General features: G+C 42.2%; 1 protein-coding gene across 6 annotated transcripts in view; it reads right to left on the reverse strand.

The window, feature by feature from the left end:
- The window catches only part of TRERF1 (transcriptional regulating factor 1), a 100,101-nt gene that overhangs the window by 6,194 nt on the left and 69,519 nt on the right, over positions 1-24,388 (reverse strand). For 2 of the 6 annotated variants that reach the window (XM_059467567.1, XM_059467566.1), the window contains 10 exons: positions 15,036-16,676; positions 14,389-14,438; positions 13,493-13,643; positions 12,315-12,563; positions 8,531-8,897; positions 7,924-7,984; positions 7,019-7,158; positions 6,218-6,321; positions 4,946-5,021; positions 74-162 (listed from right to left, as the gene is read on the reverse strand). In XM_059467567.1, coding sequence (XP_059323550.1) covers positions 74-162; positions 4,946-5,021; positions 6,218-6,321; positions 7,019-7,158; positions 7,924-7,984; positions 8,531-8,897; positions 12,315-12,563; positions 13,493-13,643; positions 14,389-14,438; positions 15,036-16,406 — 2,658 coding nt within the window. In that variant the 5' untranslated portion in view covers positions 16,407-16,676. The remainder of the gene's footprint in view (positions 1-73; positions 163-4,945; positions 5,022-6,217; positions 6,322-7,018; positions 7,159-7,923; positions 7,985-8,530; positions 8,898-12,314; positions 12,564-13,492; positions 13,644-14,388; positions 14,439-15,035; positions 16,677-24,388) is intronic. The other 4 variants (XM_059467568.1, XM_059467570.1, XM_059467569.1 and 1 more) reach the window with 4 other exon arrangements.

Below are 24,388 nucleotides of genomic sequence, written 5' to 3' on the forward strand. Positions count from 1 at the left end.
AAATAAAGAGAAACAGCATAGAACAAAAGAGGGAAAAAAAACCCAGCAACTGACAGAAGAGAAATAACCTTACCATTTTCTGTACAAATATGAAATCTTTGCTGTAGGTGGACAATGCCTCTTTGAACAGTCTCCTTTCTTGATGTGTCCATTTGTCAGAGCCTTAAAAAGAATGTGAAATCATTATCAAAGAATGATAAAAACTCACAACCTTTATGCTGATGCTGTATCTGAAATGAGAACCAGAAGTCTCAAGCTTGGGTGAATGATTGCTGCTACCCAAATACAAGCATGGCTGTACTGACTCAGACCTGAAGTCCATCTAACCAGTATTTGGTCTCCAGCAGTGGTGACAGGCAGTTGCCTAGGAAACAGTAAGATCAGGGTAAGCAAATACAAATGCCTCTCCCTAATTTTTCCAAACCTCTGACCATGTTAGGCACAGGGGGTTTCCTGAGTCTGTTGCAATTTGCTTATTTAGTGACTACCCTTGTAAGTGCTGAGCCACTCTTCCTTTCAACCAATTAAACTTCTTGTACCCAAACCATCCTTTGCCAAGGAGTTTCACAGATCAGTGGACCCTCTGCATGAAGAGCCACCTCCTGTTCTTTCTTTCCTGGCTCCCAGTAGCTTCACTGGATGACCCTTCATTCTTCAAGTGGAGGAGAAAGTGAACCCAACCTTGACCATCACCTCCATGCTATTCAGAATTGTATGCCCTTGCTATCACTCCCAAACATTTGATCATTACTGCTGTCCCACAGTGAACCTTTTCCAACGCTAAAACATTCCTATAAAGACAAGAGGACCAGAAAGGCATACAGCAGTCCACATAAAATCCAGGCTTTCACACTGGCATCACCATGATTTCTATCCTCTTAATGCTTGACTATTTTTTTAGGTGTTGTAAAATACAGTTGATACTTCCTTAGAACGAGCATTACGATCCCAAACTTTTATTCTAATTGAGAAATACCACCACAGAGCTCATAATTTCCTATGTAAGGATTGAATTGTTTATTCCCATGTATTCCACTTTACATTTGATGACACAGAAGTTCATATATCCTTTTGAAGGTCTTCACTTGCATGGTTTGGGATAAGACATTTAAATCCTCTGTGGCAGAGGTCACAAGGAGGTAGACACTGTAGCAATGTGCAATATGCACTAAGTGTTTTTTATAATCTAATGGAAGCTGTATATGAAATTTCTGAATATTGTTATTCTGTGTTTGGTCCCCTGGCCTAACTGCCCATGAAAATGTGAAATCAACATTTAAATTGAACTGAATTTATGCTTTCTCAATATTAGGCAAACAGAAGGAACACAGGATTGCTCTGCTGCATCAAAGCAATGTTCTGTTTGTTAGGAGTGGGCAGCATTACATACATTAAAGGAAGGATATGCAAGAAGTCATAAAGTAGATGCCTTTGAAATGACTTATACACTATGAGAAGATTCTACTTCAGTCTGAGAATTTCTGAAACATCTAAAACTTTTATGAAAAGAAATCCCTAATATTCCTGTCAATGTTACTACTCTCCATAGAAATGCTTGCCTCTGCACTGATTTCAATTAACTTGGGTCTTGGCACCACACACGGTATTGAACCCTACAAGTTACTTTTGTCTTAAAAAATAGCAGTATTATTAACTGAATTTTTTTTTTGTTTTTCAGCATCGGCTCCCAGGCTTACAAGCTCAGAGCAGGTATCTCACCACTCCTTTTTATGATGAAAACTACAAAATTAATTTTTATGCAACCTGTTTTCTGTAGGCTCTTCCAATATTGGATATAAGCATGCATTAGTTATTTCCACAGAGATTTACACTTAAAGCTCTCTTAAGCATCAGAGAAAGGCACTGGCTTCAAGCCATGAGTTTTACTTATTCTGTTATCACCCAGAGATCTTTCTGCTGACACACTGTCTTCCATCTCTTCCCACCCTGAACCAGCATCAATCCCTTCTTACACAAGCTGTCAGTCACGAGCATTTACCCTCCCTTTGTGCAGGGGTAAATGCACTCGTTCAGTCCAGGAGGCTACTCTATTATGCCAAAACATAACTTTAAAAAGCATGACAACACAGAAGAGATTTTCTTATTTTCTAGTCATTCTGCTCTCTTGCTTCTACCCCACTCTCTGAAAAAAACAACACAATAAAAATAATAACATGGAATCACTTCCATGAACTGATTTTGTTGTACACCTATGGAATATTTGGGCCTTGCATACTTTCCCCAACAGCTGTGGTATTAGCAGAGACCCTTATAAGATTATGCGGGTTAATTGGAAGTAACCTAATTAATAGAATAAATCCTGTGTAGGAAAAGAAACAGAAGAAAAGCTGTTTTTAACTCTGGTTGCTGGGAAACCACTTTTGCTCTTGTTAGCTTGCGGGAGATATAGAGAACGTGCATAGAGAGAGATCTGCAATGCAGCAAAAAGAATTTGGGGCTTTAGAATACAGATCAAATTTTAAAGCTGCTCTTATGTTCAGGTATTTCTTCTACATTTTGTTTTACCTGCCATACTGTGTTTGCACTGACATTAAACTGACATATTTAACTGACATTAAATATCTTCTACTCATTTGTGTGCTTTGGGCCCAACTTGTGGGTTTCAAGGGGGCTATAGGCTATATGCACACCCAGGGAGCCCCATGGACAGGCAGCTGAAATCCACTACGCACAACATCTGCTGGGTCTGACCCACAGCCCTGTCACAGCACATACAAGAAGCTTCCAGACTGCCTGAAGTGCCTTATGTCAGAGACCATCTCTCCTGCAGTTCTCACTGCAGAACTTCAGACCTGAGAAATGCCACTGTTCAAAGGAGAACAGTTCAAGTGTTTGCAAACAGTGCCCCTCTTGTATCAGGTATGTGCTCCCTCTCTCTTCCTAAATACCATCCTGACGGATGGCAAAGTGCTAGGACAGAGATTGGGGTGTTCTTCCAAGGAGCCCTGGGTCAGCATGTCCAGCTCTCTTGGCACACACCAGAAAATCCTCAAGTGTTACAAGTGGCTTCCCTCACAAGCCAACAAGTTTCAAAGGTGAGCTATTTGCCTGTACCCTCATTCAAAGGCAATGCTAAGGGTGAGTTTGGGTATCTGGTTTTTGTGGTATGCTAATGAGTTAATTCTCATGAGTAAGTGGCATGCTTTGTTCCAATGTATTCCACCTTTAAATGTGGTAAGCCTGAGAGCCTTGATTTCTGAGTATGGAGCAGAAAACATGAAGTTATCCCAAACTGATGCCACTTGAAGTCATATTAAAGCTATTCATGGACTAGATTGTGAAAAATTCTCAGATGCCTCGAGTGGCTGATTATTAATCAGAAATAAACTGTTATTCAAGAGCTGCTGCACAGTGCTAGAGCAATGCTGTCAATATAAGTTGCAATCACATGTTGCATGCAAAAGCATTAGAAAGCAGTGCTTTGTCTTGTTATTTTATGGCACTTAGATCCAGACTGATCCAGGTGAGATTTTATTTCATGCTGTGATAAGCACAATCAAACTTGCTTTCCTGCTTAAGAAACAGGGATTCAAAGGTGTCCACAGGTCTCAATGCTATTTACCAAGGATTAGCGTCATTTCATGTGAGAGATCAAACAAAACAGTCTTTTGGCTCCTCCCTGAATCCCAATGAATTCTTTTTGAAACTACTGTGAAGTTGCTTTAGTAAAGACTGTTCTTCCTCTGCCACACAGGCAGAAATTTCTTATCTGCTCTGCGAATTAGATTGTTTACTGATGAAGAGGCTGTGGGATATCTCCTCATCTTCCTGCTCTCATGCCCTTGAACTGTCTCACACATATTTGGTGTCATCTCTTCAGGCAAGAGACCCTGATGAAAGTTCCTGGCTGATGTCCTCCTGCCCCATCCACTCCCATGTTCATCCTTTGGAGTGCAACACAGCTGCTACCACAGGCACCAAGCACCTCCCTCAGACAAAACCAAAAACCTGACGTTAACATTTCTTCATTGTCATTATTAGCTACTATCAAACATGTTTCTGTTCTTGTTCTCAGGCCAAGGGGTTAAGGAGTTGCTTTACAAAGACTTCTTGTTACTTGGAAGTCCTTCCAGTGGGCTGCTACAGCCAGGAAGTAGACTGCTTCTATAATTACCTTGCACAGTGACTGTTAACTGAAAATTGAGTACATGACCTTAGACACTGTGACTGACTGACCACCAGGAGACTCTTGACTTGTTTCCTATTGAGCCTGAACTGCAGATGAAGTTATAAATGCCCTCTGCAAAACCCTATTCTGTGTCTCAGCAGCTGTTAGCCACTACAAAGCATTAAGCAATAGCATGGGGGGCTGCAGAGGTGAGACATTTGCCATCTCTGCTCAGGTGACACAACTGAATCCAAAGGCTTAACACCACATTTGTATTTCACACCAACCCAGACTTTTTTGACTAGATCCCCACACAGAGGCTCTGTAAGCAGCACTAAGATCCTAGTGAGAGTTACAGCACTGCCTCTTTGAAAGGATGCTCGTGATTATCATATTCATTTATTGTGCACCATCACCTTGGAAGAAGCAGGCAGGATGGTAGATTGCTTACGTATCAGAAAATTAAGACACTAGTGACACTAAATTATAAATTACAAATAGCAGCAGTTTTAAAAGGAGATGAAATTGTTAAATTTCAGTTTAAAAGAGAAAAATAATCACTTGAGGCAGTTTTAAATCCGTAGAATCCTCCACAGCAACATGGATGCAAAGCTTCTGTACGTTGTCAGTCATGTATAAAACTGCTGAACTTGCAACAATCAGCCCTGGGAGTACCCTTGGCACTGCCCACATCATCTCTATTAAATGCTGCCATGCCTGCAGCAGACAGCAGAGAGTGCAAGGTGATCCCATGCTCCAGCCTGGGATGCCAGGCTTGGACTGTGGAACAGATAGAAAGATCTCAAGGAAACCTACCAGCATAGTGGTAATTTGACAAAGGATGACACTTCAACCTCACTGGCTTTCTCAACAGCAGCTTTTCAAGAGCAACCTAAATGAAAAAGCAGGGAAAAACAGAATTAGGGAAAGCAATCAGCTGTGGCATAAAAATGCATTTAGAAAACTATTTGGTATGAGGATATGAATTAATTTTCTCTCTTTTCTCTTTTCTGTCATATAAAATCACATCAAATTACTCCAAGGCCCATTAACACTGTACCTCACAGAAGAGCACCTAATGTGCACCTGTCCTACCTTAATGAGCACAAATGTGACTATTACTTAGCAACTTCCAGCTCTTTCCCTCCCTTCTGCTTGCCACAAACAAATACATTTATAGTGTTTGAGTTGATAGTGTTAATTAATACTAATATTGAATGGTTTGTTTGACAACATTAATATTTATAGCATAAAATATTTTAGAATATCTGTGTAAGTCAACGTCTGTCAAGAAAGACTGCAAATATAGCTAATTGTCCTTCAGATCAGGAAAACAGAGGATTTATGGATCCCTAAATTTTTTCCCCTGAAAATGCATACTCTCTGTAAAGCAAATTCCACATCCTGACATTCTCAGACCTCTCAGATAAAGCTAACAGAGCCCAAGGAAACTGGGACACAAGCTAAAACCCACTGTATTAGCCAATCCAGTGAGACTCATTCCAGCCCCATGTTTTGTTGCATTTGGTTTTATATTGGTTTTCCAGGAACTGGTGCAAGAGGCCTTGCCTTTCCCTAACACTGGGGAAAATGGATGTTTTGCCTTAGTTAATAACATTCCCATCACTAAACTAATGCAAATATTTGAAATGCATTATTTATATAAGAACTGTGTTCAATTACCTCACAGTTCTGAACAAATAAGTAGATGTGATTGCTGCTCCAAAAAGGGGTTTTTTATAAGGGCTAGAAGAGGACTAAGCTCTCTGTGACCAAATATAAAGCCTGTGAAATATCAGGGCTGGAGCAAGCACTGGGAGACATTCAAAGCCCCAAGGCTATAAACTAAGTAATCTTATCTATATGAAATATACAGTAAGCCTTCAGAGAGGCACTGCTTTGAAATTTAAATTTATTAGAGAATAAAGGGAAAAGTCATTCCCCAAAAATGTTACAGGATGTTTAAAGCATCATTTCAAATCAATCAGAAATCTTTTTTATATAACCATATCTAAATCCATTTAATAAAGCATGCTAATTTATCTGCAGAAGAGGATCATATCTCCCCTTTCAGCTTTTTTATCTTACCATAATATCTCCTTTTGCTTCAAAGAGAGAGTGCAAAGCGTATTCTGAGTTAGTTCCTCCACCAGGTAACACACTGGAACAGCTCATATTTAAAAGGTCTTCCACTGTCAGAAACAAGTCAACATTTTACTGCTAATACAGTAGCCTGTCAGTCAAACATATGGAGCCAAGGATTCTGTAATGCCCCTCAAAGACTACATAGCTCAGGGCAGCAGATTCTTTCACACTTTTTCTCCTCAACATCTCATCTACTTGTTTTAGGATCACTGAGGAGAGGATGTAACAGAGCCCAGCATTAGGGTGGGACAGGCTACTCCAGAGCCAGAGATCTGCCTGTGAGGCAGTGACTTGCACATACCAGTGACATTGGTGTGCCAAGGAGGCTCCAGCCAGGGTGGAGAAACAGAATGAACCATGTTAGAAACAGGGAAAAATTCTGCTCAGGACTGGTAGAACCCACCAAGCCTGCCACATTTCCTGTCACTATGGTCACAGGACAGGCCCAGGATGCATCAGCTGCCTCTCAGCTGCCTTTACCAGGCAGTTCAGTACCCAACTTCCCAGCAGTAACCTTTCCCCCTTGGCTGCCAGAAAACCATTCATCCAGACTTCCCTTTAAATGCCACCATATAATGCTGCTGCTCTGAACCTATACCATGTAGTTCTAGTCTCTTGCTCTGCACTCTCAGCAATTAATAGTCTCGTGAACATTTTGTTCAATACAGACACAAGAAATCAATGTGTATTTCTTCAACAAGCACAGGCTGACATAGGAACTTCCAAAATGGCAAGTCATTATACCTCTTTGTTGGAAGACTTTGTTCTCCAGTTCTGGCCATGGTTTCCAAACCAAAGTAGCCTTGTGCACATCCTTCTCCATTAGCAATCTGTCCTGCAGTTCAGGAATGTCAGCCTGGAACCTGGACCCAATATTGATTCGCCTATAAAGAAGAATAAATAAATAAGTATTCAACTACACAATGTGTAGAAAATACAAAAGTCAGATTAGCGTTCACTTTATTTCCAACAAAATTTTTATTGCACTGAAGTGGCAGGAAATGGTGTCAGATTGCTTTACGCAATGCTTTATCCCAGTGGGATAAGTATTTTGAATACTAGAGAGAACTGATCTCTTGGGGAAAAACAAAAATTTCAATATGCAATTTGAGCCATTCTGAGACATCATACCTTAGGGACAACCCAAGCTAATTTATATCCATGGCTAGCAAAGAGGCTAGACATCAGAAACAGCAAATTTCTGTTCCACAGAGAATGGTGCTCTTCAGCAGAGAGCAAAAAGAGCCATTATTGCTGAGGGACAATCCTGTTTGTACTTTGCCATGGGGAACCTACCAGGTAACACCACCACACCAAAGCTCCACTCTTATATATATATATATATATATATATATATATATATATATATATGTATATATATCTACAAAAGCAAGAGTGCTGGATTGGCACATTTTCCCCACAATACTCTTCCCAGCCATCACTTACTTTCAGCCATGACACCTAAATTTTCCACAGCCACTTTGCTCCAAATTTCCTTAGCCACCATCCACAGAAACATTAAATGCATCCAGCCCAACATGATTTCAGGCAGTTGAATACTTCCTGCCTGGTTCAAAACAGTTCAGGCCACAGGCTCTAGGTTGGAGCTAATCTATAAAAGCGACGACAAAAAATATTGTTTTTCTTACGGTTCAACAGTCTGTTCTCCAGGCCCAGGCGTCACTGGAATGACACTTCCATCAATACTATCTGAAACAGAGATTGGAATTTGAGTATTGCTGTTTTGCTGCTGGTGACCCTCCCAGGCTGCACTGCCACCTCCCTAACACCAACATTACTCCAGTCTATGATCCAAAAATGGCCCTTTATTGATACTTAGAAACAGCCTAAATTATTATAGGTAATAGAAATGTCTGACCTTGCAGAGGTTCCTACTGCCCGATTCTGAGTGATTACACACCTTTTCTTGCGAAGTATTGAACAACAGATACTTAACATGAACCCCATGTCTCAAACTAGGTCTTTTTCTTCCACTTCAGAAGGCCCAAGTGTAAGGCCCAGAGAATCAAGGTGATCCTTTCTTGAGGCAGACCACATGGAATGATCACAGCCTCACTGGCAGATTAGGCTCCTCTATTCCCTTTATGCCTTAACTTTGCAAAATGCAAGGCAAAACTGCCACTAAAAGGTACTTTTCCTGTGAAGTAGCAGAACTGGTCATGCCTGTGAGCACACACAAACCCATCAGTGGTGACAGGAGCAGAGAGGACAGTGGTCCCTCAATGCAATACTTACTAGACCGGCACAGGAGCACCCGAGGAGTGGGTGTCAGTGGAGTAAGGGGCAGCTGAGTGTGGGACGTGCTGTGGGAAGTGAGAACACTGCTGAAGAGGCCGGAGCCTTGCCGGACGGGGCTGAGCATCGGCGGCGGAGTGTAGGGGGGCAGCTCGTGCGTGCGGTCCAGCAGGTGATCCCCCAGGACGCGCGGAGAGCGCAGCTGGCTCTGGTACAGAGTGGCACCCGAGTGGGACATGCTGAGGTTGAAGGAAGGAGGAGGTATGAAGAGAGGTTCGGGTCTGTGCCGATACTTCTTCTTGTCCTGCAACGGTTTGAAGTTTTCTTCCGATTTTACAGCACACGGATGAGGTTTTTTGCTAGTTTCCTAAATGAAAGCACAGAGAATCTTATCATTCAGGCATGCTTCAGTGTGGTTTGCACACAATCCTCTACAGCTCTGGGCAATGGCCACAGAAAAACTGTCACTACCAGGCAGTTTTTTGGGTACCATTATAATAACCCCAGGCAGTACAGTACCCGGCACTACAGAGAAACCTCAAGAAAGTGAGAAAAACCAGGACAAATTACCCTTCGCCTCCATCAGCAAGCCCTCTGGGTCAAGGTAGGGCTGAGCCACAGAGGCAGACATGGAGAGGCTGCTGTCAACTTATGAGAACTTCTCTCCCAGACAACAAGTCTCCCACACCCTTCTTCCTTGCTACCCAGACACTCTGGGCACTTCTATTTGCACTGAACACGCACACAGGCTGCTGGGAGATACTTCATTACCCAGGCACAGTTTACTAGAAACTTTATATGAGAGGTTTTCTAATGCATTTATTAGTGAGACCAGAAAGGACACATGAGCTCAGTGAAATTACTGCAGTACTCAGCAGCAGGAAAGGAAGAAAAATGTAATAAATTCAAATTCTTTGCCTCTTATCACTACATTCCCATCAGCTTGATTACAGTCCAGCTGCAACAAATCTTGAACTTAACTCTCTCCTCCTTCCTTGGAGAAAAAAGGGTAGTAGATGACCATTGGGAATTTCACACACTGTTAACATGCCCAGACTTTTAGAATTTGAATGTTAAAAATAATTTAATAACAAATCTCTAGAGTATACAGAAGCAGAAGGCACAGAATTTATGCAAACCTGGAATCTGGATTTCTGGGGGGGTGGGAATAAGGTAGGAAGAAAAAGGTCCTCAGGTTGTGCTTTAAGAACACACAGAAGTTGGTAGATGAACACAGTATTATTAAATGTACTGCTTTTCGGTACTTAGGCTGTAGGCCATCTTTGGAATAAATTTGGGAAGCAGAAGAAAATTCTGACAGGGTTACTCCAGAATGTCTGCATCATCTCGTACGTTATAATACTACATAAAGCAAATTACTACAATGTATGTTTAGACAACATACATCTTTATACCATGGGTGGTTCTTGAGAATCACATTCACCCAATAAAAATCATGTTAAACAAGCATTAGCACTGTCACCCTTTATCCCTTATGATAATAAGTTCCAGCTTGAGGAAATGTTTTTGATTACAGAGGTCCTGTCCTCTTTGTTAGATCATGGCTGCATCCTCTCCAACAGCTGTTGACATTTTTTCCCTGTAAAAAAAATTTAGTTTTGGAAGGGTTTTGCTTCTGCAGGGAAGAAAATGCAGCTTTGCAGAGGATTTTTTTTTGATAATGGACATTCAGAACAGTGAAAGCTACCCGTAATGACAGATAAAGTCCATCAAGATGGTGAACATTTAGTGTTCATCCAGGAGGAAGGGGGAAAAACCCTAAACTCAAGGGAAAAAATCCAAACAACACAAAACCTAAAAAAGAGACCCAGCAGGCCATGTCTTTGATTAAGGGCTCTGTTCTGCTCTCCAAGTGTGAAAGAGCTGGTACTCCTTTCTCACAACTGTAAAGCAAACCAGCGCAACATCTTAGAAATCTTAAGCACCTCCATCTGCTACACTGCTTCACCTAGAGCATACCCATGCCAACACTGCTTTCAGAAAAGGCCACACTGAGCAGTAAAGGAGATGGTGATGCCCATGGGCTCTTAGTGCACTAGCACCCCTAAAGAACCATCCTACTTTTCTCAAGTTCTAGGAACTGATTCCCATTATCCAAGACCTAATGCATACTTTTGGGCCCCGCTGCTGCACCTTGATAGATCCACTCTGGACAGATCCTGATGGATGTCACTTGACTGCTAGCCTCAGCTCACCATCCTGTAGCCTTGCTGAATGTTTAGTTCCTTTTCACTGTTTCATTTTACTGATTCCTCGAGTTTTGTGGGAGCTTTTCTGGACAGCTCAAAGCACAGTATCAGAAAATGCAGCACAGCTTCAGTTCTTCGGTATTAAAAAAAATCCCTCTCCAATGGCACAATCTCTTTACAGAAGAGGAGGAAACTGTGGGTCTTTTGATCTTTTAATGTTTCCAATGCTGCTGCTTATATAAAAGATAGGGTCCAGAGAGGGAACTGTGTGAGTTTGGTTTGCTTGGGCAATAACAAAGACCACAAACATAATTTTGAAGGAATGAATGTGCATTTTGCCAAACACTGGCAGATTTAATCACAGTCACTTTATATATGTTGCAGAAATACACAAGTCCAAGCCACCTACTCTGGTGTCTCTAGAGAAGATCTCCCACTCAGAACTTGAGGATTCAAAAAAGACTGTCCCTATTCTTTAGAGGAACTAGAAATAGAAATGAAGAATTCTACCGCTGAGTTACTAAATATTGCGAAATGACAGCTTTCACAGTGAAGTGGAAGTTTATATGTAAAACCTCTGTCTTAAAGGAAGAGAGGAAAGATTTTATAAATACATGTATATATTATATATATTTAAAATTAGTGGATATGTCTGAATGAAGAGTCAGGAGTGAATATTGTAAGGAGTCACCCATGCTGGTATAATGCTGATTCCTCATTTGTCCATCAGTCTCACACGGAGAAGGAAAATCAAAAATATCACAAGGATATTTCTCTGCATTGTACAGATAATACCATACAGTACTTATACTCCCCAGTAATCCCTTATCATGGCATAGTCTGCCAAAATGGATTTGAAGGAATGAACAGAATCCATTTCTACATCGGAACACGAAATAAATATTGCTTGCTCCAGGACTTCTTCAGGAAAATAATAATGAGCATTCTCACATCTCATTCAAGCACTCATCAATTCCTCGTGCTGCCTGACCATTTCAGTTTTATAAGCGAAATGTAAACACTAAGCAGAGCTCTTTTTCCTGTATCAGAAATCCCAGTGATTAACCCTTAGAGCTGATGCATGCAGGGAGAAAGGGAAAAATTACTTCACTGCAGAACTCCGAGTTTCATATAGCTTAGAGCACACACTCTAAGCACTGTACTCTCTTTGGCTGAAATGAGAAGCACATATATCTGACTTCAGAAAACAGGAAGAAATAAAACTGCTGGTTTTAAGCAATAACGTAACAATGAAGCAGCCTGAAAAGGAAAAAAAAAAAAAAACAGTAAAAAGATAGTAAATCCCTTTGTTCTAGTGGGATGAAAGAATATCACATTCCAATTTCAAATTATTTGTTTCAACTGAGGCCTTGATTCCTCAGCAAGGGAAAATTAATATTTTTAGATGATTGAAGAAGAAATGCTCTGATGCTAAGGACTTTTTTTTATTTATTAGGAATCATAAAGATTCCAGACAATATTCTAAAATACAGACGTTTTAGAAAGTAGCAGCACTGAAAGCAAAGGGATTTAACAAGCACAGGACAGTTAGTGGCAAGAAACACAGCACTCACAGAGGATGAGCAGGGGTTGGCCACTTTTGGACTGCACGGTGGAGAGTAAGTCATCTTCACGAGAACGGGCATCTCGTCATCTGACACAGAGTTGGCAGGCTTGTCTGTGACTGTGGCACTGCTGGCAGAGGGCTGTGTGCTGGGCTCAGGTGACAGAAGCTTTACAGGGACAGACACTGGCATGACGATGGGCGCGAGGCCATCCACCTCTTTAGACAGCGGCTGCTGGGGTGGTTTCTCTCCTTCATCCTGCACAGACAATTAAAGGCTTTCAGCCCAGTGAGGGAGCGCTGCTCTGATCGATGCACCACGCAAGGTGTGCACCGTGGCTGAAAAGAAGTGGCCAGGGTTACAAACACACAACAGTGTTCCTTCCTGGGACTTCTGCTTTGCCTCAAATGAAGTCAGCAGGTCACTTGTGACTCCTACACAGGATTCAGTCCTGGTGATATAATCACCTGCAGCATCTTTGCGAGGTAACTTGCAGGACGGGAGACAACCATGTCTCTTTTTATCGCTAAAAACACAGAATTCTCCATCACCCAACTAAAAACAAAAGCATGAACTCTGGAACTCTGGTAGCTTTTCACCCTCCTACGGTTTTCCCTGTTAGGACAGAATTTCTAAAATATCAGAATAAAGACTGACTGACAGGGCAAGTTATTTTTATGCAGAACAACTCAAACACATTTTTGGTTTGGTATTTGTTGATACCTATTACAACTAAAACACTTTGGAAGAAAGCTGTCAAAGATTCAACAATTCTGCTCTTCCAGTTAAAGCCTGGGAAGGCTTCCAATAAATATTCCTTAGTCATCCTAGTAGTTAAAATGAAAATAAGGAAGACTTGATGTTCCTGGTATTTCTAATATAATAAACAAACATGAGGAGGAAAAAAATTAGACATTCCTGACATGACTTGGTAGGATGTTCTGTAACGTGCAGAGAAACAGAGAAGGACAAACACTGATCTGTCCTCCACCACTGCCTCTGTCCTCAAAACAAGACTTCTGGCCTACAAACTAACAGAATTATGTGCATTTCTACTTCCATGGGGTATGACATAACAAAACAGTGCTGAGAAGAACAAGTTTTGACAGCAAAGCAAAGCATGGCAAAGCAAGCAAACATCAACACAAAAGGACTGTGCCAAACACTGAAGTCAAATGGACTGCTACCTGTTTGAAGTTAGGAGATGCTCTTACTCCTCCATGTGACCTCATGTGACCATTTAGAGCAGGCAAACTCTTAAATTCCTTCAAGCATATTGAACACATTAGCTTGTTCTTCACATCAGCTCTCTCAGGAAGTGTTTCTCTGTTCTGGCCACTATTTTTATTTTCATTTTTTGAAAGCATGGAACAGAAGAAAAAATATTAGTTTGGCATGTTCCCTTTGTTGCAGAGGGAGCTTTTTTAATCAAGGAAGTTTATAAAATTTTACAGTTAGATGGTAATGAAGTCACAAGTAAGTATGTGGTGACTGCTGTGGAATATGTGGCCAATAACCTAGATCAGCTGCTCGCAAGATGGGGAAAAGGGAGGTTTTGAACAGGACATGCTCATCAATATAGAAAATCTGAGACCCATGAGGTCTACCATGAGACACCTGCATTTCCCCACTTGTGACAGCAATTAACACCAAGTACTTGGGCACACTGCCTCTAATTTATGGTAGGCAACCACTCTGATGGACACCTTGGCCCTTCAGAGGTGTGACCTTAAGAAACAAACAGAAGATCTCTGCTGCCAAAGATACAAATCCAGACCAGACAGCATCCCTTTTCTTATAAATGCAACACTGGAGCACTGGAGCTCTCTGCTTCTCTTTTTTCTTTGGTTTCCTTCCTTTTTTTTTTTTTTTAATTAATATAAAGAAGTATTTATTTGAGTCTATTGCTATGGGTGGGATGCTGAAAATCATGCAAACTTAAGAATCAGAAAGCACAAAACTAAAGGTGCTTCTAGAAGAGCAATAATTATTACACACCCAGACTGTATGCTTTTCTCTCTAAATACAGATCTCCTTTGCATTTTTCATATTTTATTAGAAAGACAGAATCTTTTAAAAATACCTTTGTTCTGGGGACAGTGGCTGCAGTCTGCCATCTGAAAGTTGCACCTGCTTCCAAAACAGGACAACGGAAAAGAGAGGAAAAAGTTGAGAAAATAATTTTTCAGGAAATATTGTGTAAATGAAGGTACTCACAGCATTAAGTCTGCATTTTACATACTGTTTCACTACTATTAAAAAGCCTCTGAGTTGAGAGCCACACATCAAATCTGCCCCTGTGAGCACTGCTAGTTCAAGTTTTCTTCACTCACCTGCTGTTTGAAGCCTTTGCTTTGACCCAGAAGCACTGCTTTTGGAAACAGAGTTGACTAACTGCTCCTGAACCTGCCGTGCTGAAAAATGAGCAGGCAGGATTTGTTGTAACTGGGTCCCTCCTTCCCAGAAACTGAGGCAGAACTTCCCAAAGCCTCTCACAAGGAAAGCAGCAGCCTCACAGCAACAGTTCTGTGCTGCTGCCAGCCTGGCCCAAAGCCAACCCTGAGCTACACACAGAAGTGTAGTAATGAAGTTTCCCAATAGTTCCCCATCCCAGAGATGCCCACATCTCACATCCTAACCTCCTGCCTCTGCTGAAACCGCTTAGTTTCCACACTTTGCTACTCTTCTGCAAGCAAATTTGGCTGGGCATGGATCTAAAACACCACCTACCTGAGGCCACGTGGTGCTGGGAGAGTCTTGCTGAGAGCTTTTGTTGTTCAGATGAACTCCCAGGGGAGGCAAAAGAGTTCGATGAGGCACAGCATTACCTACAGAATTCATCTCCTGCCGTGCGGGATCCTCGGCGCTCTCGGGTGGAGTGAGGCCGACGTGGGAGTTCAGGGATGGCACTCTGCTCTCGCTCAGGTACTGCTTCTGCTGCTCTTGCTGCTGCTGCTGCAGTAAACTCTGCGGGTACAAGTGCCTGTACTGTTCGTGGGGATCCTGGAAGCAATACTGAGGCACTGCTCCCAGCTGGATAAGCTGCACAGGATGACCGGGATCCTGAGAGTACTGGTGTGGCTCATGCATAGTCTTTGGATCGGGCTCCCTGTGATACGAAGGAAGCGGCAACTGCATCTGCTGCTGCTGCTGCTGCAACTGCTGCATGACAGGCTGTGTTTGGTAATACTGCGCGATCTGCACGGGACACTGCCGCTGCTGCCGAGCCGGGGGCTGCTGCTGCATCTCCTGGATCGAGAGCCGCTGGTGTCCCTGCTGGGGCTGCCCGTAGTACTGAGGCTGCTGCAGGTGCTGCATCTGCTGCGGCAGGAGCTGCTGGGACTGCATCTGCGGAACGTGCGCCTGTCCCTGCTGGAACGCAGAATGCATCTGCATCTGTGATAAGTGCTGCTGGTAGTCGTAGTACAGCTGTTGGTGCTGCATGACTTGCATTTGTTGCTTTTGCTGTGTGCTTGCAAAGTTCTGGTGCGTTTGCTGTGGCACTGGTTGGTATCTTTGTACGGTGGAAGCTATGGGCTGTTGCTCAACCGCCGGCTTCTGGGACAGCAGCTGCCGGAGCGCGCTGTCACCGGAATTATCCACCATCGAAGACTCGGTGTGCAGAACCTGAGCCATGTTGTTGACTTGAATTCTCAGATTTTGGTTAGCAAATACTTGTGTAAAGGAGTCCAATTTGTGCAGGACCCCACTGGTAATTTTTTGCGACCGGTTTTCGCTGGGTTGCGGGTAAGAATATTGGTATCCATCATGGGACTCACCCTGCCCGAGGGGGCTCCACATTGAGCTTTGATTATTCAAACTGTTCCTTGCTGGGACGTGGTTTCCTGAGCCAGAATGTGTCCAACTGGTTTGTCTAGATGTATCCATCGACCCAAGACTTTTTGAACCTACAGGCAAAGCTATACTGTCCCGTGAATCTTGGGGAAATGGAGGGGAGAGGGGGGACGCCTGGGGAGCATCCATAACAGATGTCCCATAGCTATGATTCAGAGATGGAAGGGAGTTCATTTGGTGTTGTTCGTAGTACAAGTTCTCGTTGTTGGCAGTATGATTAGTTTTATACAATTGCTGGTCCCCCATTTTTGGTCACTTCTGTTCCAAACTTACAGGCACACAAACCATTGAAATCTCTATGAACCCTGAGATAGCTGAGTGAGGGGAAGGGAGGGGAGGGGAGAAGAAGCTAGAATTACTTATAATTCAGCATGTCCATCATGTGCATCACAAGGACTGAAATTTCCTCCAGTCTGTCAGTAATTCCAATCTCAGACTCGATGTTGTTTCACATCTTCAATGAATGGACCACAGCACAAATCCTACTCAGATCACTAAGTTCAGCGTGCCAAGCACCTGCAGAGTAAGAGAAAGACAAGGTAAGTGCTGGCTCTTTCCATAAACTGTTATTGTTATTGCCTCAAAGAAAACTGTAAAATCTTCTCGTTTGAAATACATAATCAGATGCAAAATTGTAGCAGCTGGGCTATTTCAGAGCAGTTAGATTTCTTCATCTCATCCTATTATCCTGCCTCTCCTCTAGTGCTCCGATAAAATCATTCTGCCAAACCAATAAAAGCTTATTCTTCAAAACTGTCTTTTCCCATAAAGAATATAAACATTCAAACAGTTTTAGTCAGCCATATACTGTGCTCTCATGACTAGTTTTAGTCAGTTGACTATCAAGGCAAGTCATAGACTCAAAAAATTACAGAATGGGTGGGATTGGAAGGGACCTCTGCAGATCATCTCTGCAAACCCCTTCTAAAGCAGGTTCACCCGTGCATATCTCCAGAGGAGACTCCACAACCTCTCTGTGCCTGTTCCAGTGCTCTGACACCCTCAAAGTAAGGATGGATAGATCATATTTAGATGGAACTTCCTGTGTTTCAGTTTGTGCCCACTGCCCCTTGCTCTGTTGCTGGGCACCAATGAAAAGAGCCTGGTTCCATCCCCTTGACACCTGCCCTTAAGGTATTTCTATGCATTGATAAAATCTTGTTTTCTCCAGGCTAAACAGCCTCTCCTCATAAGAGATGCTCCAGTCCCCTTATCACCTCTACAACCCTCCACTAAACTCTTTCCAGTAGTTCCTTGCCTTTATTGAACTAGAGAGCTCAGAATTGGACACAGCACTTCAGATGAGGCCCCAGGAGGGCAAAATAGAGGTAAGATCACCTCTCTGGATCTGCTGGCAATGGTCCTCCTCATGCTTCCCTGGGCACCTTTGGCCTCTTGGACCTTAAGGGCACTGCTGGACGTGGACAGCTTGTTGTCCATCAGGACTCCCAGGTCCTTCTCCATAGAGCTGCTTTCCAGCAGCTGGGCCCCCTGGGCTGGTTTAAGGAGCTATTCTTCCCTCTTGCACCCTGCACCTGCCTTCATGGAACTTCATTAAGATCTCTCCACCCAGCTCTTGCTGAATAGCTACCCAGGCTTCTGGCAAATCAGACATTCCTCCCAGCTCTGCATCAGGAACAAACTTGCTGAGAGTATATTCTGTCCCTTCATCCAGACCACTGAGAAATAAGTTGAACAGGGCTGGACCTGGTATTGGCCCCTAGGGAACACCACTAGCAATGGGCCTGCAATCAGATCCTGCACCACTGTCCACAACTCTGGGACCATCCCTTCAGGCAGTTCTCAATCCACCTCACCAATCTAACCCACACTTCCTGAGTTTACCTATGAGGATGTTATGGGAGACAGTGTCAAAAGCCTTGCTGGAGTCAGGTAGGCACTGCTCTTCCCTCATCTCCCCACACAGCCAGACATTCCATCACAGAGGGCTATCAGATATTACTTCTCCTTGGTGGATCCCTGTTTACTACTCCTGATAACCTTCTTTTCCCTCACACCCTCAGAGCTGGCATCCAGGATGAGCTGTTTCATCACCTTTCCAGGGATGCAGGCGAGGCCGACTGACCTGGAGTATGTCTGCTAAGATCAAACCAGTCAATTGAAATAATTTCTGACCAGTCACCTTACATCAGGAATGCTGAACTCCAACTTCTGTTCTACCTTCTCACTCCTCCTTCTTTGTGTTGCATGATTTTAACAGACAAATTTATATTGGATGTAGCCTTTTATAATTTTTAGTGCATAAACTGTAACTCAAATAACATTTTACAGATGTCTGTACTGTTTCTGAAGAATAAAAAAATACATAAGCACATGATAGGATTGTTTTACTACTCCATAATATGAAGCAATCACTGTGTCTACAGTCACACATATGTACAGAGGTACAAAATGCTTATGCATTTCATAAATACATTTTAAAATAAAAGCAGACCCTGAACTTGAGCAAGAACATAGAAATATTAAACCAAAACCTTAACTCTGCTTCCTTCACATCTGATTTTTCTAAATGCATTGCTCTCCACCAAAGACTCCTGCACACTGATGTTTTTACCTTTCTGACCTGAGAAGAATCCTCCATTGATGTGGATAAATGTGAAGTCACCGATGGAGAAAATTTTAACCATTGTGGATGCATATTAAGGAGAGTTTGTGCTAGCAACAGCAAATAAGGGCAATACATAGCTGCAGGCAGAAAAAAACCTTTTCCATTCTAGCATAATGTATAACAGAAAGCCATACTCCCAATGAAGAGCCTTTGCAGTGTGTATAGTTTTTGTGTAAACCATCTGCAGACATTAGTATGAACATCTTCACGTGACAAATAATAGCTGAGAATAATTGCAAGTTTATTTCCCCTTTCCAGAAATATACATTGCTTCACAGTTTCTCTGAACACACTCCCTTCCAGATTTTTATAGATGAACAATTAAAGAAGATAGGAGTCAACAATGAATAGTCAGGCTGCCAACAGGGTTTTTCATCCACAACCCAACTTCAAAGACTTCCTATTAAAAATTATGAAGGGAAACTAAACAAACCCTCCACAAAACATTAAAAGGGCATAAAAATAAACACTGTATGGTGTTTCACACTGAAAGGCCATCAACATTTAGAGGAAGAGAGGGAACGTGCATCTCCTTTTATGCCTGCCAAGTTAAGGAAGCTCAGTCAAGATGCTCAGAACACATCTTCCCATAAAAACAGTACTACTGGATCTATAGGCACATCATTTGTATAGGAGCTATGTCCCATTTCACCTATTAGCAGAGCTGTAATTCATACCAAGTTCCCTGAATTTGGCCCTTCTTTTAAAGTCTGAAGTGACAAATATTAGTCAAAGGACAAGAACAATACAAACCAATGAGGGAGAACAGATGTCTCAGGAAACAATTAAAGGACCACAAGAATTCCAGGAGTAAGGACAGTAAGAGACTTAAGGCAGCAAACAACCTGATTTCATTACAAAAATGTATCAAGGGGCCAACCAGGCCCCTGAGCCCTTCTCTTCCCACAGGCAGGAGCACCACAGTGGCAGATGCTGTGGACTGTACCAGCAGCCACAGCTAGTGCTGTAGTCACCACAAAAAGCGATGTCCCTTGGGCATGTGCCAAGTTCCACTTACTGCACCCTTTCACCTGGGGGTTACCTGTCACAGGTTACAGAACACTGGAAAGCAGTCAAGAGGCTTCAAATCTGTGGCATCAGCACAGACACCTTTCTTCCTCTCTCTCAGAATAAAAAAAAATAAATTAAAAAATTACATTAGCATTTTCTCTTCAGCAGCTCTACCATCCTCAACTCAGCCCTGGTTTGAAAGGTGGGACATGCTGCTGTCAGGTAGATTACAGAGTTATCATCAGAGTCATAGAGAAACATTTGTAAAAAGCTCTAAAAAATATAATGGGATATCACATCAAAATATCAATCAAGTCACAAAAAGACTGGAAAGTTTAGTCACTATGAGAAGCACATTTGAAAAAAAATGCATTGTTTTCAAACACCCATCTCCCCTCCCCCAAAATAAAAATAAAAGAAAGATGAAAACATTCCTTTCAAAGGCATCACTGATCTGGAGAGAAAAAAATGCAAATGTTTAAAAAGCATTGTTATTCTACCTTCAGGTAATAGAAAAAACCCAGATATGCACATTGATAAAAGCATAATCAGTAATCAACCAGTCCCTTAGATACCAAATGTTTTTTAGTACTCAAACTAAAGGCTTAAACTCAAGGGCTTGATGCTGTATACACAGCATTTGCTATCAGCTTTAACAAAATCCTAACAGTATCCATTTCTTGTCAGATTAAACCAAAGTCTATCATGACATCATTAAGGCTCAGGGGCAGCAAAGTTAGTTTCTGGCCAACTGAGAAACCATTAGCAGTATACTGAATTATTTCCATTTAAGAGAAAGGAAGAAAAGGGTGCTTTTTCTTCTTTGTGTTTAGCACTGGTGCCTAAACACCCATCACTGCCATTTACCACAACAGCTCTGACTACTAAATGGTTAAACTGAACAACTAACCTGGTAGGAGTTGAAAGCAACAACGGTTCTGCAGTTCTGTGTTTCTTCTCTTCCTAACAGTCATTTATGCTACTTAACCTATTACATTTCTGACATTACAGATACATCCCAATTATGCAATCGTTACAAAGAAACATGAAAACAAATGCCAACAGACAGAAACATTTCTGTAGGCTGCCTAGAAAAAGAAATACTCTACTTAAGTTTATGGATGAAATCTGGAGTCAGGCTAATGGTAGTTCAATTGATTTCAACAGAGACAAGGGTTTGCTCCAATTCTTTTCTCATCATTTCAACAAGGTCCCCTGCAACTTGCACAGCTCCATTCTCCAGACTGAAAGCCAGGGGCCCACCAAGCTGGCTGAAAAGCCTTTACACACTCCAGCTGTCTCCCTCTTCAAACACAAGTAACTGAAAGACAATACAAATAGGCTCTCCTGGAAGCATGCCATAACTTAATTCTGGTAAACTTGAAATGGGAAGGAAATACCAGTCTTCAATAAAGGTGATCCAATTTTTCTCCTTTGTAAACTCTATCACCGTAGAGCCAGAAGCAGCTTTGGGGTCCCCAGCACAGGAAGGCCATGGACCTGTTGGAGTGAATCCAGAGGAGGCAACCAAGATGATTACAGGGATGGAGCACCTCTCCTATGAGGAAATGCTGAGAGCACTGGGATTGTTCAGCCTGGAGGAGAGCTTGCAGTGATCTAATTGTGGCCTTCCAGTACCTGAAGGGAGCCTCTGAGAACAATGGAGAGGGACTTTTTATGAGAGCATGTAGTGACAGGACTTGGAGGAATGGCTTCAAACCGAAAGAGAGTGGGTTTAGATTATGTACTAGGAAGAAATGCTTTACTGTGAGGGTGATGAGGCATTGGAACAGATTGCCCAGAGAAGTTGTGGATGTCTCATCCCTGGAAATGTGTAAGATGAGGCTGCATTCTGAGCAGCCTGGTCTAATGGAAGGTGTCCCTGCTGACAGCAGGGGGGCTGAAATTAGATGGCCTTTAAGATCCCTTCCAATCCAGGCCATTCTATAAATTTAGAGAAGACAACAGGCAGTGAAACACTAAGAAGATGATAGTTATATAAAATGAACACTTCTGGCTCCATCACACACCAGAGAAGCCAAAACCCGCAGAATTTTTCAACTCAAGTAAAATTACAGATCAAATGACAGTCACACAATTGAACTGCCTGAATTCACATGAATTTCAGAACAAGACATCCACTACAAATAAGTCGATGCATAAAAGTTGGGCTGGGTGTGTGCTGTGAAAAACCAGGGCTGAATGTCAGCCAGAGTCAGTTTCAGAACTGAGTTAATGGAGAGGGATGACAAAAGACTGTATGAGAGCAAATGCTGAAGGAAGCAGACTCACTAAAAGGCTGTAAAGTTATTACAGCTCTAATCTAACCCATCTCAGTAGGCTGCATGGCTGTGTATCAAAAGGGAATTGGATTCTACAGTCTGTCCAACTTATTTCAAGTTTTTCAGCTGTCCCTTTAAGCTAAAAATCTACATGCTTTTATAGATTAATTACTAGCTAGCCTGAAAAAAAGAAGACTGGATAAGATAGCAAAAAAGCCCACACTCCTCCATGTTCAACCAACTTTTGCATCTGTAGCTACTCACAAGCAACAGCATCAGCAGATACTCACTTGCTGGGGACCATCCCTCCTTGTGTCCCTCCCTCTCTCCCTCTGGGATGGTAAAACATCTGCTAAAGCAAAGTTAACCACCACCCCTAGCAGCCTAAAGTGTGTTTTATAACACCTAAGGCCTGCTTAGAAACGTGTCATTGCTGTGTGTTCTCATGTTTTAATGGTGCATTACCACCCCTCAGTCACACAGGCTGACAGGGCTCTCTTGAGTGACTGCCTTTCTGCCACTGCAATATAAGTTTCATTCTTAACTTCAGGTAACATGAAAGCCAAAATCAAGTTCTCCTTTCCCCTCTTTCATTTAAATTTTTCCCCTACTTAGCTTCCATAGAAACAAAACAGTGTTTCTCTTATTCATTTTTCAGCCTTTTTTATGGGAAAGTTTTTATTGACCTGTTTTGTTATTCAGAACTGTCAGATCTCCTGCCAAGCTATTCCTAAACCAAGACAGCCATCATTCACATCATCTTGCTCTCTGATTTCCTTTAGGATAGACACAGGAATAAACAGCAGTTCCTTCCCTGACAGCCTGCATTCTGCTCACAGCAGTGCCTGACCATAGCCCAGCCCTGAAGCTGGGCACACACAGGCACAGTTTTCAGCTGGCCACTACACCCCTGTGACCCCACCCAGAGGAGCAGCTTTGAAAAGTAAGGGATCTGCCCAAGAACAGACCCACCTGCAATGACACACACAGCTCTTGGTGGGAAGCTGGTACTGTCCCTAAGTCTTCAGACTAGAGTAATGCTGGAAGGCTGAGAAGCACAGAATTAGGAGAGTAAAAGTGGCAAATTTCAGAGACCTCTGTGCTCTTGTGCCCTGTTTAGATACCACGTTTGCCCTCATAACTTTTTATGCCCCTGCTCTTTTTTTTTTTTGCCTTGGGAAAGAATATAAGCCTGTGAAAAAATCAGCAGTGTACTCAAAAGATAATGAATAATTTCCAATGCCAGGCAAGGTGGTTGGGTGAGCCAGCTGAGAGGAAAAGGGAAAGAAAGGTTAGATGATAACTCAAAGACCTACTTTTACATGTTTTTTTAAGTATCTATAGAAATCCTGAAGACATCTGATATAGCAATAAAGAGAGGCAGAGACTGAAAATAAGGGTCAGTAGATATCAAGCTCACAGCTCTTTTGGTTAGAATAAACACTGAAGTAGCAATATGGATTTCAAGGACCAAAAATTTTCTACCTCAAGGACAAATGTTTTTAGGGATGAAAACCTTCTCATCCCAATCCTGGATACAATTGCTCCTGTGGTTTCTGCTGCAATTCAGTTTTGGCTGGTTTTGAATGGAAGAGATCTCAAACCCACGCCTGTATCTGCATTCAACCCCAGAGGTTGACGTTCTTAGGCAAAACCAACAACAAAGAACCCACTTCAGTATATGAGAAAGTATGCAAATAGAGGAATTGCAAAAGGGAAGAGGATTGAAAGGAAGCAAAATATTTAGTAGACTGATTTTTATAGCAAGCATAGTAAGAAAGCTATATATCTTAAAATGGAAAAGGAAAAATGGATAAGCTGCTTTTTAATATTAATGCTGGTAGTTCTTCAACAGTTGCACAAATCCTTCAAAAATTATCATTCTCTTTGCAGCTAAGCTTCTGCAGTGCAGTTGGAAAGGCTGCTGAGTCTCATGTGGCTGCTCATTTAAGCTGTTCCCATTTCCACTCTTAAGAGAGACTAGAATGTCCTAATTCAGTTTAATAAAAAACACATTGGACTTGGGGGAGGGGAGAACAACGATGGCACTGGGAGAGAACCGAGCAATTTTTCTACTTCAATGAAGTTTAAAAAAAGGCAGCAAAGAAAAACCAAGAAAAAAACCCCAAAAAAACAAACACCAAACCCAACGAACCCAACAGGAAAAACAGTTGATCATCTCAGGAAAGTCTCTAGAAAAGGAGGAGAAGAAAGGGGGAAGACAAACAGAAACATCTTCCTCTTGTTTTGATCTATGTAAAAATGCATTCTAAGGCACTAGTAATTTAATGAAAATGTTTTTCCCC

Source organism: Ammospiza nelsoni, chromosome 3, assembly GCF_027579445.1.
Source record: "Ammospiza nelsoni isolate bAmmNel1 chromosome 3, bAmmNel1.pri, whole genome shotgun sequence".
In the NCBI taxonomy this organism is placed as follows: domain Eukaryota; kingdom Metazoa; phylum Chordata; class Aves; order Passeriformes; family Passerellidae; genus Ammospiza; species Ammospiza nelsoni.